At 48.2% G+C, this 19,199-nt stretch overlaps 1 protein-coding gene across 1 annotated transcript in view; it reads left to right on the forward strand.

The window, feature by feature from the left end:
• LOC134041993 (serine/threonine-protein kinase pim-1-like) overlaps nt 1–19,199 on the forward strand; it is a gene marked incomplete at its 3' end in the record, with an annotated part of 67,607 nt that overhangs the window by 40,756 nt on the left and 7,652 nt on the right. Inside the window, exons 2-3 of the mRNA XM_062489066.1 lie at nt 17,231–17,340; nt 17,796–17,918. Of these exons, the coding sequence (XP_062345050.1) occupies nt 17,231–17,340; nt 17,796–17,918 (233 nt within the window). The remainder of the gene's footprint in view (nt 1–17,230; nt 17,341–17,795; nt 17,919–19,199) is intronic.

A 19,199-nucleotide genomic window follows, 5' to 3' on the forward strand; every position in this document is an offset into this window, starting at 1 on the left:
TGGGAGACATTCTCCTGAAACTATTGGAATGCATATGGAGCTGGATTAATGTCTGTGGCACTCTGTGGACTCTATGCTCCCAATGAGATGATGTGCCTGGTTTGTGTGTCTCTGCTTACAGTCTGTGATGTATTTCCATTGCAACTAGGTTCGTTCTTCATTGTGCAAGTTGGCTGAAAAGAAGTTAGAGCAGAAGAAAACTGAGATTTTTGAGAATGAGATGAAGAAGAGGAATGAAATTTTATCATCCTTAAAGCTGCCTCCACTGAGAGTTGAGCCCAGGGATGCAGCTGAAGCAAGTAAGTGGTGTCTACACTGCTGGTCCTTTTTGAGCTCTTCCTTACCCTCTGCACAGTGTTGCAATCAGACTGGGGGGCTGTTGCACTTGCATCTGAGTGGAAACCTGCATAGGAATGATTTCCATTTTGCAGAGAAAAACACAGAGGCATTAATTGTCTTGCCCATGGCCTCACTTAGTAACAGAGTATCAGCTTCCCACCTTCACCTCTAAAATCTTTCAGAGTAGAAAATTCAGTCTTGGAAAGTCGCCTGCCCTTCAGACTCTGTTCTGAAGAGCAGCTTCCAGGCAATGTGAATGCAGAAGAATGCTTTTCCACCAAGGTGCAACCTGGAAGAAACCAAATTCAGCACCTTCTGATGAAAAGACCAGAGATCCTTCTCGAGCCACTCCCCTCCACGGAGCTGGCACTGTAGAGCTGTGCTGAAGCCCTGAGGCAGTGCTTCTGTTGTAGCCCCAGGAGCAAGCAGCATTCCCCAGTGAATCCCGGCTGAGGGGCTCTGGCTGCAGCGCTGTGTGCGCTGCCCCGAGGGCGGCAGCAGGGACCTTCGGGGGCAGCACTCAGCCCCAGGGCACCACCCAAGCTTATCTGCACTTTCTTTTGGGAACTTGCCCAGCCTGCCTCTGAAACAGGAAAACGAAAGCATAGCAATACTGGCTTCTCCTTGTTTCTTAGGGGAAGCATCACTGCAGTTTGGTTTGAAATTCGAAGAAGGTAGATTTAGATTAGATATTAGGTAGAATTTATTTTATAATGAAGGCAATGAAATGCTGCAAGGGTTTTTCCAGAGAAGCTGTTGTTGATTTATCTATGAAGGTGTTCAAGGCCAGTTTACATGGGGCTCTGAGGAACCTGATCCAGATGAAGATGTTCCGTTTCCCAGGGGTTGGACTAGATGGTGGTTAAAGGGGCCTTCCCACCAAAATTGTTGTAGGTTTTCCTGGGTGATTGTATGATCCTTGTCCCATACTAGCGTGCCAGTGTTCTACTTGAAGTTCTTTGAGATAACACAGAGATGTTACCCAGCTCCAGCAAATTTTCTGGCCCTTTCCATAGTGACCCTGTCCAGCACCCTCCACTTACAAGCTCCTCTTTGGTCCCTGCAGGCCTCAGCCAAGCAGCTGTCAATGGCACAGCTTCCAGTGTGCAGAGAAAACACCCTGGTAATGCCTTGAAGAAGAAGGTCTTGAGGAAGCAGGACAAGATGCCCTTACTGCCCACTATGCCCATCATCCAAGAGGAAGGCAGTGTCCCATGCAACTCCTCAGGTAAGTCTGCTCCATGGCAGCTTTTTCCCATATAGTTATTTCCTTGCAAAAGGAGCCCAAAGTGCCTCCTGCCTCAGCCAGCACAACTGGGCTCTTTGGTCAATAGCCTGTCCTGAGAATGAGCACCAAATCCACATTTGAGTTCCTACAGCTTGGTTGTCTTGCCGTAGTCGGTTCTTAGAGATGCATTGGAAAGTTGAGCTGAATAAAGTAGAGGTAAAGGCCTAAGCTCGGGCTTTTGTCCATCCTGATAATCCAAACTACAGCGCTGGTGCCAGGAGACAGCTGTAAGTGCAGAGAGGAGCTGGGGGCACTGTGCCAGGGTGTGCTGACTGTGCACCTACGAGTACCACCACCATCAGTTGACCACTCCCCATCGGGGCCCTCTGCCTGTGCTCTTGTCCGGCTCTGCAGCCAGCTTTTCTGCTATCCCAGTAAGGGTTGTCTCTGCATGGCAGTCAGTGCCTTGGTGCAGTCGTGCTGCTGCTCCCTGAAGCGATCAATGGCTCCTGGCTGCCACCATCCCATGGCCTGCAATTCCAAGAGGAAACAAGCAGTGCCTCCTGTGTCACTGCAGCCAAACACAGTGGCTGCTGGTAGGAGGTGACAGTCAGGAGGGGCTGCCTGGTGCTCCAAGGTTGCCTGTGCTATCATCCCAACTAGGGTGAGATAAAAAGAAGGGAGCAAGGAATAATAATTGGAATGCTCTTTTCAAGTGATGCTACTTCCACGTTGAGAACTGACCAGAATTGAGCCTGGGTTGTTCCAGCTTGGCTTGGTGCTGTGGCAGGGCAGCTGCAGGAATTTCCTCAGAGAGTTGCAGAGTGCCTCAGTCCTCAGGGCTGGGGGAAATGAGGGCGCTGGGACAAGAGAGGCCCCTGGGGGGTTCCCTCTAGGTGTAGCCATTCCCACTGGTCGTCCCTATCTGGCAGGGAGTGGGAGCTCTGCGGCCTCAGGAACCTGCCGCTGGCTGTGCTACCTGTGGCACTTGGGAGCTGGCACTGTGTGGGCAATGGTCAGGTTTAGCCTGGAGCTGTGCCCAGCTGGGGGGGCTGGGAGAAAGCAAGGAGCCCAAGGAGGCAGACAGCAGGGAGGTGTGTGAGGCAGTGCCAGTTTGCAGCACATGGAAGCCTGGCTGGGAGCTGGGGCTGCAGGCCGCTCCATGGCGGGGTGCCTTGCCCGGGGCTGCAGCGCTCAGGGCTGACCCTCTCCTCACAGTGACCTCGCAGACGGCCACTGGTGCCGAGCGCCAACAGGAGCTGCTCCGTGAGCGTGGGCACAAGGACACAGCCTCTGCTGACCCACAGCAGTCCTTGCTCCAGGCACTCTCCTGGCTGGGCAGCGATGACTGGTAAGAAAGGCCCCGGTCACTCTGTCTCCCTCTTAGCGTTAAGGAAGCTTACAAGTGGATCTTGCCAGTGCCTCTGAGCCCCGACAGCCCAGAGGGCAAAGGACTCTGCTGAAACCACTCCAGAGCAGTGAGAGGATCAAGATTTGAGAGCAGCCTTTGCTTGGCCTCAGTCTGCAGCTGTGCTCCAGCTGCTGCCGCTCTGTGCTGCTCCCTCGCTTTGCCTGCTGCTCCATGGAGCTGCAAAGGAAGTCTTGAGGGAAGAGAGGAAGCTGTGGGATGAGATGATTTGCTGGCTGAAGGCAGCAGCAGGATGGCAGCAGTTTTGAGTGTAGAGATTTGGGTGCCTTGGGGCACTGGCCCAGTGGGACTGAGTAAGATTTCTCTCTGCTCCCAGTGCTGACAGCAATGGCAGGTGACAGGGTCTCCCTGTGACCTCCTGCATGTGAGTCCCAGAAGCAGCTCCAGGGAGTCACTCTTTCTGAGAAATGGACTGATTTGTGCTTTCAAATCCCCAGCCTGTCTTTACTCCTGAAGGCTCATGGCAGAAGGGAAGGAGAAAGCAATGAAACCCTCTGGGAATCTTGCACTTTTTGAATTCAACTTTTTTCTTTTCACTGCTTCTTATGGGCCGGAGGTGTTTTGCCAATACTCAACATGTGTCCCACAATTAGACACAGAGAGAAGGAGGCCCAGAGGTGATAACCCTACGAATGTTAGGTGATGCTGGTTAAGTTTTTGGTGATATTGGTTGTGATGTCGGGGTTAGCATAAACTCACTGTTGGATGCTTCATTCACACAGGGGTACAGACTCCATTCACACTGGGATAAGCATGAAAAATCTGCCACATGCATCTCTTTGTGCAGTCACATTTGCTTTGCAATTCTCTTCTGCTTCCTCTTCCCCCTTTTTGTTTGGTGCCCTTTGAGGTACAAGAGAGCTTCTGCAGGTGTGGGGGGTCCCGGTGACTCTCAGGGGTGCCCATGGGATCGGTCACCAGCCCTGTGCTGCAGCCCTGATGCCTCACACACCTTCCTGTAGCTCAGGGCTGCCTAGAGCAAGTGCCTAGAGACAGAGTTGTTTACACCTTTTAAATAACATGTTGCTGTAGTGGGCATTGTTTTTGGTAGGGGATTCTGGGAAAAGGCAGAGTTTCAACTGTTCTTTCCCAGCCATGGAATCTTATGGGACACCCTGCTGCTCCTTTTCTGGGGAATGTGGAGGTGGAGTGGAGTGAGTGAGAAACAAGCCTGGATTGTAGCATGGAAACTGAGCTCCAGAGTGCCAGTGCAGACTTTTATTGCTGAACTGCCTGCTGGGGATGAAAAAGAAGGAAAATGCCCCAATAACTGCCCAAAGGGATTGTGTCTTAGGGACAGGTATAGGGAGGTGACAAGAAACAGGAGCATGACCCAGTCTCACAGCTTCTAGGAAACGTGTCATAGGGACTCCATGGGCCAGACATTTCAGAAAGGCTGTCTTGTAAAAGAGCCACAAATGAAGACACTGAAACCCCTCTATTTGTCTCTTGGATTTGTGTATGCTTTTGACAGCCACAGCATCCTGCGGGAAGGAGCTCCACAATTTCATTAAGTACTCCTTGAAAAGCACCTCCCATTGTTTGACTGAGCTGCCAGCCTGGTAATTTCAGAGGGTGCTGCCTAGTTCTTGGGTGGAGAGAAAAATCCATCTTTTTGGTACTTGCCTTTCAGGGAGATGAAGGAGAAGGGACTGGTCAGCATCAAACTCCTGGCTGGGTCCCATTCAGAAGTCCTGCTTTCAAGGCTTCGTGACATTTGCTTGGCAGTTACCAGTGAGGTGAGAACACTCTTGTGAATTGTGCCCTGTACTTCATACACGGTGTGTGGAGTAGCTATGTGCTTGTTCATCTCCATGTGTGCTCAGAGACTGCCTTCATTTCTCTTTTTAGATCTTGTATTTCTAATGTCTGTCAGCTTTCTATGGGATCTGTGTGTAGATGTAGTTGTATTCACTGGTAGGTCGGGTATCTGACACTCATCTTTGAGTGAGCTGCCATTATCATGAAATGTGCAAATGCAGAAAAAGATACTCTAATTGTTATTTTCAGAGTCCTAGTCTCTGCCCGAGCTGTCATTCAACACTGCAAATTAGTCTGTAGACCTGAGCGTGTGTTTTCTGTTTCCTGGCTGAGTGCTTCAACTGCTGGTGTTGCTTTTTTAAACAGGAGCACGTGACTCTTTTATCTTTATGACTGACGCCTTTATGGTTTGAAAGCAGCCCTTACTTTAATTTGGTTCTTTGTGTTTCAAAGAAAAGAGCCTAAAGGGAAAGCAGTTGACATTAAAGAAGGCTTAAGTAGATACTTTATGAAATTTCTTATTTTTAGGCCTGTTACATGCAAGTCTGAGGCCAGATACTGGTGCCAGTGGAAGTGTCATGCTGTGCATGTGCTCTTCTGCTCTTATTGTGCTTTTATGTTCCTCTGGACACAGTGGGATGTGTTGTCATTTCCTGAGTCGTCTGTCTAAGGCAACTGGTTTTCTTTCCGAGGTCATTCTTATGTTTCCCCTCATGACTTCCCCAGGTGACCAACCTCCGCTCAAAGGTGTCCTACTCGGCCATTGTCACTCTGGGAGAGCTCTTTGTGACCTTGAAGAAGGACATGGACTCTGAGGTGGATGAGGTGGCTCGGGTCCTTCTGCACATGATGTGTAATTCACCAGAGTTTGTTGAGAAAGCAGCCAGTCACACCCTGGGGATCATGGTGGAGAATGTGACTCCTGCACGAGCAATGACTGCTCTCCTGGACAGTGGAGTCAAGTAGGTTCTTCTTTCAGTGATATTCTTCACCTTCTAGAGTACTTCTAGGTGGGGGAAGGGATGAGAGAAAGAATGGGAATGGTGGGAGGGAAGGGTCCTGTATCCTGCATCTTCTGTCAACTCAGTGACTGGATTCTCCAATCCACCTCATTTCTTTCCTCTTCTCCCCTATTTCTGCCCTCGCTCAGCCTATGAGTTCTCAGAATCACAGAACTGTAGAACATGGGAAATTGGACGAGGCCATGAGGATGATTAAATCCAGTTCCTGGCCTTGCACAGAGCCCCCCAAGAGTCACACCATGTGCCTGAGATTGTTGTCCAAATGCTGCTTGAACTCTGTCAGGCTTGGTACTGTTGACCACTGCCCTGGGGAGCCTGTTCCAGTGTCCCAGGCACCCTCTGGGAGAAAAAACTTTTCCTGATATGCAGCCTAAACCTCTTCTGACTCAGCTTCCTGCTGCTTCCTGGATGCCTCCCAGTCTGTCAGAGTTGCCTAGATGTGGTGAATGGTGGGGAAGTACAAGTGCCTGCAAAGGCTAAGGATAGAGCCTTGTGCTTCTGTGGGAAGAGGGACAATTGCAATTGCAGCTATGAGTGCTCTTTGATATTTCACTGCACTAAGCACAGAGGCCCTGGGAAAAAACATGCATCCTCATGATGCCATTAACTGGAGAAATAAGGAGGGTACTTGCTGGGGTATGGAGCACCTAGGGGAGAATGTGCTGGCTGTGACACAGCCTGCACAGCAGGTGCAGCTCCTGCCAAAGGAGTCCTGTATGACTGTCCTGGCCATAGAACTCTACTTTCTAATCAAACTGGTGTTTCATGTTAGCCTTGAGATGATGAATCACTGCACATACACCTTCACAGGCCCACTACTATGGAATAGCTGATGCAAATGCTGCCTTAAGTGTTTGTGCTGAGCCTGATAATTATCAAAAGACACTCTCTAGAACTGGACAATCTGGGTAAATTGATTGCCACACTTTCCCCATCTTTGCAATAGGATAAAACATTCAGATGTACCCCTTGCCAATCCTCACAAAAGAAACAGGCTGCATTGCTGCATATTCTGCAACTTCACGGCCCACAGTGTGTTTTCTCTGCATCTGTATTTTTCCAAAGCTCTGCAGATTTGGGGATAAATGGCTGGAATGAGCCTCAGTCCTGCTGCAGCTCTGTGTAATGGGTGCCCTCTGATGGGTCAGCATGAATGGTCTTTCATTTCTAAAGAATTCATATGTAATCTAATTTTTTATCTTTCTCAGTGGAAATTGTGGCAAAGACACTGAGTATCAGGTCGTGCAGGGAGACTGAATTCCTCCGTCTTCCTTGCAGACAGTCCTTGTGTCCAATGCTAATTTGAGTTTCTCTGAGGACAGAAGCTTCTACAGGTGTCTGAAGCTGCAGGGAGAAGCCAGGCCTCCTTCCCGCAGCAATGGCAGGGAGCACGCTCTGGCCAAGGCCTGTGCTGCTGTTGCTCCTTCTCCCTGTGCCCCAGTGTTTGCTCTCCTCTTGCCAGGAGCCGCCACGCCCAGGTGCGGAAGTGTGCGGCGCAACTGCTGCTGTCCTTGATGGAGAAAATTGGAGTCACGAAGCTCGCAGGCACACCCAGGGCTGAGAGGCTGGCGCACGCGGCAGGGACGCTTGCTCAGGACTGCCACAAGGACACAAGGTAACCATCTTCATTTCACCTCCTCACACAGGAAAACTGTCTTGTGTCTGTCTAGAAAGGTAAAACCACAAAAGAGTGGTAATGAAAGGAAATATTAAGTTACATCACGGTGTGGATAAGGGCCATAGAGGCATGGAATACCCGGAGTTGTATGGGATCCATTGGGGCCATGGAGTCCAGCTGCCAGCCATGTGCAGGACATGCCAAGAGTCACTCCATGTGCCCAAGAGCATGGTCCAAACACTTCTCGAGCTCTGTCAGCCTTGGTGCTGTGACCACTGCTCTGGATTACCTGGGGAAATGACTGTAGTGGGTAAGCTGAGGTTGTCCAGCAAGAAGGAGCATTGCCAACTTCCTGTGACTTGAAGGATTCTTTCCTGAGATCAAAAGAGCTCAGATTTGGCAGTCAAACAGTTTTGTTTGATCTTAGGTGCACAACACAGAGCCAAAATGTTGCCTCATGTTCATCACTGAAAGACCCAAAGCAGATCTTTCTTGTTAACTTAAAACTTTTCTAGAAGTATTTCAGGGCTAATGTATTCAGTCTGTCTAAACCTCTTCTGCAGCTTTCTAGAATGCTGTTGTCTGTGGCTCAATGACCTCTAAATTTCTTCTGGAGGAAAACTGGTTTCCTAGTGGCAAAATCAACCCAAGCCACCCAAATCCCCTTACTTTGATGATTCAATTAATAGCTGCCAAAAATACAGGAGCAACTAGCTGCTGCTCTGCATACATATAGAATAGTCAATAGGAGGCCTGAGGTGTTTTGTGCTGGATTCTCTGCCAGTTAATGGAAGGCAAATTATTGAGCAATGGCAGCAAGGTACTTCTAATGGGATCTGACAACAAAGCAGATGTGTTTCACTTGTTCCCTGGGATCCTTTGATCCCACAGAAGCACACCCACAGTTTCAGAGTGAAATGATATTTTTCTCTCACTTTGCTGAGTAGGTAATGCCATCTCATGCAAGGATTGCAACGGATGACATTAAGGTATCAGCCTCTTCTGTTAACAGGTTTCCTTTGTTTGTTCGATTTCCTTCCTTCCTTCCTGGAATCCTTCCTTCCTGGAATCCTTCCTTCCTTCCTGGAATCCTTCCTGGAATCCTTCCTTCCTGGAATCCTTCCTCCCTTCCTCCCTTCCACCCTTCCTCCCTTCCTCCTTTCTTCCTTCCCTCCTTCCTTCCTTCCATAGGCATTATGGACAGGAGATGGTGAAGATGTTGATAAATCATCCAAAATGTAAAATGCTTTTGGAGCGATCTATTCCTGCCTGTGACCTGGAAGATATTCTGAGAAGAATAAAGAAGAAAGTAAGTGCTTGGCAGGAGAAATGTCTCCTTTGTGCAAGTATAGCCACAGCTAATAGGACATCAAACATACCTAATCTGTCTTTATCTCATTCCCCTTCTGCTCAATCATTTTGCTCCTGGGAATGAGCTGTTAATCCCCAGCCTGTTCATCTGCAGACCACAAAGGAACTGATATTCTTAGGGGAAAAGTGGGGCTTTGAATATTTTGACTATTGGTCACAAAGAGGAAAAGGGAAGAGGAGAAAGTGGGTTTACATTTAAGCATAACTCCCCACCCTGCTGTCCCTGCTCTGCTCCCAGTAAAGCAATGAAGTGAGAAAAGTGCTTCTGAGGAGAACAGAGTCTTTGCAAAAGACACTGGAAGCAGTAGTGCCAAGAGAATTTCCAAAACTGCAGCAGATGTCCCAGTCAATCCTAATTGCTACAATTACCGTCTGTCTTTTGGGAATACTGCCCTGCTGTCAAGCCCTGTGGAGCTGGAAGAAGCTTGGTGAATCCAGCAGCATCCAGAGGAAAATCATTTGTCTTGGGGGGACTTTCATTGTTTTTATCTACATTATAGAAGGGAGCGTGTCCTTTGTGCACAAACAGGGAGAGCGAGTGTTGAACCAAATCACCTTCCAACAAAATTGGCCCACCCCAAAGAGTCCTAATTTTTCTGCTTTTTCCTATAAGATCTCTTGGTGCCTACCAGTTTCCATTATTCCCATTTATGCTCGAGACTCATGAATTGGGGAGTTTAAACTGCTGCTCACTATGGCAGCACCCATAACCTGCCTTGGGCTATTGCAACAAAGAGTTGGCATCACTGAATCTCTGGTCTGTTTCCTTCTGTAGGTTTGCAAATATTTCCCTAAGCCTTGGTAGCAGTGATCCTGGTTATAACTTGTGTTTTTAAGCAGATGGTTTCCTATTCTATATTCTAAATGTTGGTGGGGTTTCTCTGTGTCCTTGTAGGGGATGGAAGAGCAGAAGGGTGAACGCCCATGTGTCAAGAGCCCTGTGAAGATGAGGAGCCATGTCTCAAAGAAGCCCCAGGCCACATTTCCTTCTAGTCAACGGTACTGAGCACTTTTGTTAGATGTGACAAAGCACACAACAAGCTTGACATTTCTCTTCCTCAGGAAAATCATTCTGGAGAGATGGCCTGTGCCACTGATTCTTTCCTTTCCTACAAATTTTCTTTGATAAAAAATGCCTATATCTGCATTAATAATATTTGTAGATTGTCTCCCGTAATGATTGTCTTGAAGTCCATGCTGTTTTCAGAGCCTCATGATTCTCTAGCTTGAAATCACAGCATGAGTAAATCACCTCTGGATGTTTTGCTCACAATTATCTGCAGGTATTATCACCAACAAGCCATCATTTGGTTTTATTTTCCAGGGTGAAGTCGACCTCGGATGGACGCCTCCTACACCATCCAAAAGTCCAGGTCACGTTGCCTCCAGCTGTGGATGAAATGGAGATGCTCCAGAAGCTTGATGATCTCCTGGAAGCCAAAGGGTTTGAGACACGGATGGAAGGAGTGGCACTCCTCCTAGACCTGTGCAAAAACAGCCCCAAGCTCATCACCACAAACATTGTCCAGGTATGTAGGGTATCTTCACTGTCCCTTCCCTTCAGCTCCTCTCCCAAGCCTGTAGCAATGAAGTTAATTCAGTCTGTCTTGGCACTACATCCTGCCTTGTTGGGACAGGCTGGTCCCTCTTACCCAGACAAATTTAATTCAGGTCCAGCATGCAGGACAAGTTCTTTCAGTCCAGCTGTATTTGTCTGGCAGGTGCCTATTGATGTTGTTCATCACATGATGACAGAATTTTCCACTGCTCTAACCTTTGCTGTCTCCTACTCCCGGCTGGGTTCAATGAAAGGAATCCAGCCACTGAAAGCATGGCAATTCTTCTCTTGATGAAAAATGGGTTTGGATGGGGAAGAGAAGTATCAGGCTGGGTTGGTATAACCCAAATATTTTTACAGAGCTACTTCTCCAAACTCCATCCTGTCTTGCACAAACACAACTGTGGCTACTCGTTTCCATCCTTGTCTCTATTGCACTTGGTAAAGATGGTGTGTAACCTTCTCGGGTATTGAATGCTCATTTCTACATCCCCTCTCCAAACAAGGACATTTTAATCCAGCTTTCTTGCTGATTGTTCTCTTCACAGATTTTTGATCATTTTGTCCTGAGAATATCTGACACGCACAAGAGAGTGAAGCAGATGGCGCTGGACGTGCTGGCAGAAATGATAGCCATCCTGGAAGATGCCTTGAACCCCGTGATTGTCCGTTTAGTGGAAGGAATACTAAAGAGCCTGAACTCAAAGGATACCGGGGTTCATGCTGCAGCTGTGAAAGCGCTGGAAAAATCCGTTTCTCATTTTGGTAAGGCTGACATGGACTCTCCTCAACTGTGTCTCTGCCTCTCTGACACAAGAGACCACTGAGTGCCATGAGAGCTCTTGTTGCCCGTGGAACACTGCAGCTGACATCCACCAGAAGCTGTGGGGGTGCAGTCCTTAGGCACCAGTCCCCCAAGAGGCTTGAATGTGCATCAGCATTTCCCACAAGTGCCAGGAGCCCTTGGCTCTGTGCTGCTTGTCTGGAGAGGAGGTCCTGGACTACAGCTTTGCTACAATTCAGAGGCAAAGGGGATTTTGGAGTTTGCTTGGACCCCATTAGAGTTCCCAAATGAATAGCTTTGCTGTTGCCATGAAGGGACACTGGCCCATCATGGCTCCTGCAGAGCAGCCCCCTGGAAGGCTCCACATTATAGGCATTAGCTGCCTCCGTTCCACCTTTCCCATTTGTCTTCTTTTTTCAAATGGGACACTTATGATTCACCAAGTGCATTTCCTTAAAACAAGCAGATAGAAATCCAGCTGTCAGTGATGTCTTGTTCCACATGTTGTTTTCATGGGGCAGGATGGCTGTGGCAAATACCTACACAGGCAAGGACTGCTCTAAATTCCTTTGTCACAGAGATTTATGTCAGCACTGAAAATGCTGCTCGGGAGAAATATGCCTGACAAATGGAGTGTTGAAGAGGCAGATCTTCAAGGGGAGTTTCCACTTTCTCCACCTCAGCTGCTCTGCGAACTCCTGAACTGCCTGACGCTGTGCCTTTGTGTATCCCAAGTCTGGGCTTCTTCCTGTTTGCTCTGGAGTTCAAAACCTTTTCACTGCTTACGTGTGATTGAACTCTTGAGGTCCTTGATCTGAAATGTTTAACGTAGCTCCCGGTCCAGCAGACAACTTTGCATTGACAAATGTGAACGGAGAGGTTTTCTTTGGGAATTTAACCCCCCCTCAATAGGCTGGAGGGAAAGAAGTACATCAGCAGAAAATTACTTGATTTTATAAATTGGGGCTGCCCCTGCCCTTCCCCTCCCCACTCTCCTTTCTCCTAGGACCTCAGAAGAGTGAGCAGAAACGTGTGTTTCTCTTGTAGATAAAGTAGCACTGATGAAAGAGTTCAGTCACCAATGGAGTCAGCTGAGTGGCCAAGCTCTGCTGGATGTGACAGAGCGTATCACAGGTATGGCCTCTGCTAAGCCAAGAGGTCTCCCCAGGGAGCATTTCCTGGGCATTCCTGGCAATAGACAGTAGAGTAGCTGCTCCAAATCAGGAGGTGCTGAGCTTGTCCCTCCTGCCCAATGCCCATGGCAGCTGTGTTTGGCAGGTTTTCCCTGGCTGCTGCAGAGGTGTGCAGTACCTGGCACGGGGGTGGCGCTCGGCCTTGGGGCCGAGCTCTCACTGGGGCATCTCAGAGCCCACCTCCAGGAAAGGGAGGGGTTAAAAATACCCGACCTGGCTCTTCTCTTGGGAGCTCAGGGTCATCTCTGGTCCTTTAGGGAAAATGTAGCAAGTGCTGTTTCAGGCAATCCGTTTCTTTTGTCCTCACAGAATTCTCATCTTGCTCTTGAAAAGTTTTGAGACTGAACCCTGAAGTGCCTGGGGGTCACAACTTAGGTCAAAACTCAGCACCCAGATTAGGGGCACGGATTTGGTGCAAGGCAGCCTTTGGGGCCAGAGGGGCAGAAGCAGAGTGCTGAGGCTCCCTGCCTGTGCTGTCAAAGTGGCATTGGACTGAGCATTTCAGGGTGTGCAAACAGTGTCTTCCTGTGTTAGTGCTGTCCAAAATGCTACAAATGCAGCTGATAATTGATTCCTCAGAGGAGCTTGCTATGTCAGCAACAGCCCAGGATTGGAAAAGTGATAATCTCTCTATATAGTGGACAAGATGATTTACAGCCTTGCTTTAACGGGGTCTAAATGCACTGCTAAGTGTGCCAGCATCTTTAAATGCAAGGTTTCATAGATGTTGTGTCTTCTTCAGCAATCTCAAATGCTCAGTGTTCGGTGATTGAGAATGTCAAAAGCCCTTGAAAGGGCATTGGGATAAAGTAGATGTCTAGAAAGAGGGAATTTAGTTTTGGAGATATTTTGATCTCTTCTTCAAATAATGGAAATAAACATAAATTAGGACTCTTTTAGGAAGAGCAGATGTTCTCTCTGAGATTTAGTGGGAACAAACAATGTTTTCTCAAGTTCCATTGTGACCAATGTCTTGAATTGGATTTTAACTGAAATTAACACCCATTTTGAAATGGATGCCATAACCCTTTTCCTGCTTGGCAGAATTGGTTTTGGGCACTTTCAGGAAGTGTTTAAATGTTGATGATTGCTGGTGGATTACGAGCATAGAGAAAATGAAGTCTCTTCCACCACAGAATAAGAAGTGGTTACTGCATAACATTTTGCCTGATCAGAAAATAAGAATGGTGTCCAGAGCATTTCAGGTTTTGATGTCTCAGCCACATCTGCCATGCAAGGAGCCTGTTGGTTGTCAATTTTTTGCCTGTGTTTGACAAAGTTCAGTTCAGAAATTGAGCAGGGAGTAGGCTTCAGAGAGAAAGGGAGAAGACACTCGTGTTGTGGTTAAATTTCATTCATCTGTGTTGCATTTTTCTCTCTACATTCTACTATTGCAGTGCACATTGCAAGAAAAATGCCATTAACATTGGGAGGGGGAATGACATTAAAATGTGGAGATGCACAAATGCCACAGCAATGAGGTCTGGGTAATTACCTAAGACACCCTGAGGTTTGAAGCAGCTGTTTGTTGGAAGGCACAAAAGCATTGTGCCAAAGACAGCAGCTAGTCACTGATGTTTCTAATCCAGCTGTCAAGCAGCACCCATGTCTGGTGGGCTGGAGTTTGGAAGTGTGGTCTAATAGTGCCCTTTGCTGTGTGCCATTGAGCAAAGGGAAGAGCCAGATTGGATTCTGGCACTTTGACATCAAGGGTCACAAAGATGGAATTGTCCTTTTTCTTAGAAACCTTTCAATTGAATCTCCATGGTGCATTTCCAAATCTTCAGTGTGGGTTTAGACAACTTCCTAATGGAAATGAAAGGGAAGTTGACATTTTAGTCATTCTTGATGTTGAAACAGGTTGTGAAATGATCCAGTAAAGGTACAAGTTCTGCCACAGGTGCAAGTATTTGTTTGGAGACAGTACTCCTGAGGTGTTGGTGGTTCTATTTTGGGGAGGATCAGCTGCTTTGGCCATTTCTGGATCGTTGGGCTCTGTGTGCTATTTCGCTGCTCTTAGCCAGAGAGGCTTCCAAGAAGCAAATCTCGAGGTGGATCCTTGTTTGCATTAAGGTTGTTGTTTCAGAAGCTCGTGTCTCTGTCCCGGCAGTGCTTGTGGAAGGGGTTTATGCCAGGAGCCCTGAAGTCGTCCAGCGCTACGCCCTGCCCGTGCTCTGGTCCTTCCTGGAGAACAAGGCGCTGCCTGTCCGCAGCGCCAATGTGCGCACGGTGGTCACCAGGCTCGCCTCTGCCCTCTACGAGGTGATGGGCACCAAGCTGAAGAAGCGTGCTGCCAGCCAGCCCCCACATGTCCAGGAAAACCTCTCCAGCATCCTGGGCTGGTGAAGGCTTGATGTTCTCCAGCAAGTTGACCAAGTGCTGAGATGGACACCTGCGGTTCTGACCTTTTAGCTGGGCCAAAATTGACAAAATACTCAGGAAGGGTGTGCATCTGCCCCTGCTCTCTCCACTGCCCTTCCTAGTCATGGCATGCTCAGGGGCCTGAAGACACTCTGGATTGAGGACAAAGTGAAGGACTAGCATGGCTCAGCCTCCCACCGAGGTAAGGTGGGAGCTGGGCCACTCTCTGGTGGGAGGAAGGGTCTTGTGCCAGCCTGGAGAGCCTGTGCACATTGCCAGGGAGCAGTTGTGCCCTGCAGGTGCCCCCTGCCATTACTGTGCTGCTGCCAGTGCCCCGTGGAGCTGTAGGGCTGCTGAGCTGTGGGGCAGGGAGAGGAGCAGGAGGCTGCATGTGCAGCTGAGCCATTGCTGGGAAGCACAGGGCTCTGGGCTCCCTGCTGTCCCAGAGCAGCCCAGAGGCCATGGAGTTCCCCTGGGAGATCTGTGGAAGTGGCTCAGGGTGTGCCCCTGGCCTGCCTCCAGAGGGTGATGGTAGGAGAATGTTTCCCTGTGCAGCTATTTATGAATTTCCAAGAAATGTGTTCTATGAAATATGGAGCTTCAGATGCTTTAGGTTTGCATTGCAGCCTCTGTTACATTTTGTGTCTCCATTTTGCAGACCTGCCTGGCTCCTGTGTTTCCACCAAGTTTTCTCTGGACATTCTTTTGTGCATTTACCCACAAAGTCCTTTCCTGCTGTCCAGAAGAGCTCTTTCCTCCAAGCCCAGGAAGAAGCTGCTGCCTATCCAAAGAGCATTTGAAGACAAGGATTTATGCATTAGCCTGTATAGTTCCAGATGTACATATGTTCTGATAGTTATCTGTAGGTTTCAATAAATATATTTTGATTCTATCTTAATAATTTTGTTGTTATATTTTTATTGTGTATATTTTTGGTGGTATGTTTTGTTTTTTTATATTTTATAGTTTTATATTTTTTCCCATTGACATGCTAAGGATGGCCAGGTCCTTGAGACCTTGAGATGGGGAAGGGAGAGCCTCCCTGATTTTGTGAGTTTCTCTGGGAGGGTGGGGCCAGTGTGGGGAAGGGGGCCAAGGCCACGAGATTCGAAGCAGGTAAAGGAGCGTGGGGGGGCAGTTACTGGTACTCAGCCCTTTTTGGCTCTGGAAGGAGGAAGGCAGCTGGAAAACCTCACCATGCCATCCCAGTGCCAGGAGCTGCCTCTTCTGGTGTTGGACCTCACACCCCTGCCAGGATGCTGTCCTGCTTCAGTTTGCTATCTCCAAGCATCCTGTTGGAGCACCGGGACCGACACTGCTCCAAGGATTTGTGAGCAGAGTCTCTCCTCCACCCTTCCCATCTGGGACACAGCTGCCATCACCCCCAGCTCTCCTGCAGCTGTGCAGGGATCCACACACCTGCCCTGTCCACTGGGAACCTGCCAGAGCTCACTGCCAATGGCGATGGTAACTGCACCAGGGGGGAAAAGAGCACACAACCAAAGGAACTGTGACTGGGTTCCTGTTAATTTCATAGTTATTGTTGTTTAGATTGGCCTTGTTGTATATTTAGTAGAGAACTGTTCTTCCTGTCCCCCTATCTTTCCCTGAGAACCTCTTGATTTCAAAATTATACTGACTCAGTGGGAAGGATTTTACTTTCTCCATTTCAAGGGAAGGTCCTGCTTTTTCCCTAGCACACACCTGTCCATTCAAACTAGGATACGGAGCATGAGGTGCAGGGCTGATGTGTGAAAGCAGGAGGATCTCCTCCAAAGTAACTTGTTTAATTGTCCATTTTATTACTTCTCTATTTACTCCACACTACTAAGGCAAGGCAAGCTTTGCTTGCAGGCAAAACAGGCATGGGATACACTAGGGTCCCTTGCAGGATCAGCAGGGCTGGCAGTGACAAAGCAGGCAATCTGCTTCATGGTGAGCCACTACACAGCCGCATCCCGATGTGGGTTTAAGTAGCATGGTATTATGGAGAACTCCTTTTCTGCATCAGATACCAAAAGAACGTTCACAGCTTCTGGTGGCTGTCAGCTGGAGCATTCCACAGGCAACACGAGCTCTCAAGGCACTCAGTGTTCTCTAGTGTCAGAGGCAGAGACACAGTTGAGGAGAGTCCATGTCAGGGGTCAGCCTTCCCAAACTGAGCAATGGATGCTTCTGTCACTAACACTGACAGGAAATAAACAAACAAAATTTCTGTGCACACCAGGGCTACGTGTGGATTAAATTATTTCTGTTTCACATCCTGGCCAGAACAACATCGTGGTCAGAATATCATTGTTCCTAGATTCTCTAACACTAAAAATATTGCTGGAGAGTTTTTGTCATTCCCATAGATTTGGTGACATCCAGACACACTTAACAATCCATTTGGGTCCAAGTTCCATATTGCAGACTGTGAGAGATTGAAGGCCTTTTTGGTTCGTTGTGATAGATAGATAGATAGCCTTGAAACCCGATGCAGTCTAGTTACTATGTAAACAGATAGGTAGGTGGTTACTGATTGTTTAAGCTTGACTCAATAACCGGACGTCTCAGTAATTCCCAGGGAAACAAAGAGTACTGCGAGGTCAGCAAAGACGACGGAAGACATGCGAGGTCAGCAAAGACAACGGAAGACACCATAACAACCGGAAGAACGTGTGCAAGGCCTATCACGTACCCGGAGACTGGAGGACTTAAGAGAGACGAACTCTAGGAAGAAGTGTGGCAGTTTTTCGGAGCACGGACTCCCTGCCACCCAGCGCTGACATTTGCCTTTTTCTTTTATAATTAATAAATTCTCTAAAATTGAACCGGAATATGGCCCCTTGTGCTCATTCATAACAATTTGGTGCCGTGACTCGGATCGAGACTGGGGGGGGGGGGGTCTCCCCTTGCGGGAAGGCGCGCCCCACCTTTGTTGGTGGTCCCGGGGGGACGGGAGCTCACTCTCTCGCCTCGACCAACGAACCTAAAACCCTAAAAGGCAAAGGCAAAGGGAAGAGGGCCCGGTAGACCCCTTAAAATTTGTGCACAAAGTCCAGACGAAGACGCAGGACGCGTAAGTATACGGGATCCGTTCGGGCGGGGTCGGGATCCCGGAGTACGGTGACTCGATGTGTGTGTGAGAGGGGAACTGGCAGCCGGATTCCCCAAGCGAGTGCGGACCCTTAGTAGTGCGGTTCCCACTGACCCGCGAGGGCTTGGGCCACGAAACAGGGGAAGCGAAAGCGATATTTTGTGTGCGAGTGAAGGTACTCCGGAAGAAATGGGGCAGGGGAAGAGTAAGCCTCCTGCAGAGATTAAACTTCCACCCCTACCAAGAGATAGTCCCTTAGGGTTTTTATTAGATAATTGGGAACATTTTCCAAATACGGAAGGAAAAGATAAGGCTAGGATGATACATTATTGTGTGGAGGTGTGGGGTGGAAAGGAAATTTCAAAAAATGTGTTTTGGCCAATATTTGGGTCCTCTGAGGACTGGGTGAAACAAAAACTAAATATTTGGGTGAATACAAAGAAACCTTTTGTATAGAGGAGAGCGAGTACGCAAAGGTGTGGGTAGGCCGCCCAGAAGTATTTATTTTTAAGCTGACTGAGAAATCCAAGAAAAATAAAGAAAAGAGAAAGGGAAGTCGGGCCGAGGAGACGATTATAGCCCCTCCCCCGTATGTGCCTCCTCCCCAAGCGCAGGAAGCAGCGGGTCCTAATGCACCCTCAGGGGAGGAATCTGATTCAGACCAATCAGACTACACCGGGCCGACAACTCGGAGCAGGGCTCGGAAAGGGTTGTATCCTCTGAGGGAGATGCCAAGGGGGGGTCCACAGGCAGGAATAGGATTTATATCAGTACCCCTTAGTTCGGGAGATGTTAGAGACTTTAAAAAGGAGATGGGACACTTATTAGAGGATCCACTGGGAGTGGCCGAGAGAGTGGATCAGTTTTTAGGCCCAAACACGTACACATGGGAAGAGTTACAGCCCATTCTAAACATTTTATTTACCGCAGAGGAAAAGAATATGATTAAGAGGGAGGGAATGCGTATTTGGGACATTACTTAAAAAAAAAAAAAAGAAAAAAAAAAAAAAAAAGGAGAAAAGAAAATAGACCCTGAAAGGATCCAAGCAATTGTGTCACTACCAATACCAAAGAATAAGAGACAAATTCGTCAGATTTTGGGACTCACTGGATACTGTAGGCAGTGGATTGAAAATTACAGTAGCAAAGCCAGATTCCTGAATCAGAAATTAGCACAGGAAGGGCTGATGAAATGGAACCCAGAAGACACGGACAAGTTCCAAGAATTAAAGGAAAATTTGATCCATGCCCCAGTCCTGAGCCCTCCGGATCTAAAAAGACCATTCTCTTTGTTTGTGAATATAGAAGAGGGGGTCGCATTCGGGGTGCTTACTCAGGATTGGGCGGGGAAAAAGAAGCCAGTTGCTTATTTGTCAAAAATTTTAAATCCGGTAAGCAGGGGGTGGCCCACATGTTTGCAAATTGTAGCAGGATGTGCTCTATTAGTGGAAGAAGC

This window comes from Cinclus cinclus, chromosome 3 (genome assembly GCF_963662255.1).
Source record: "Cinclus cinclus chromosome 3, bCinCin1.1, whole genome shotgun sequence".
NCBI classification, from domain to species: domain Eukaryota; kingdom Metazoa; phylum Chordata; class Aves; order Passeriformes; family Cinclidae; genus Cinclus; species Cinclus cinclus.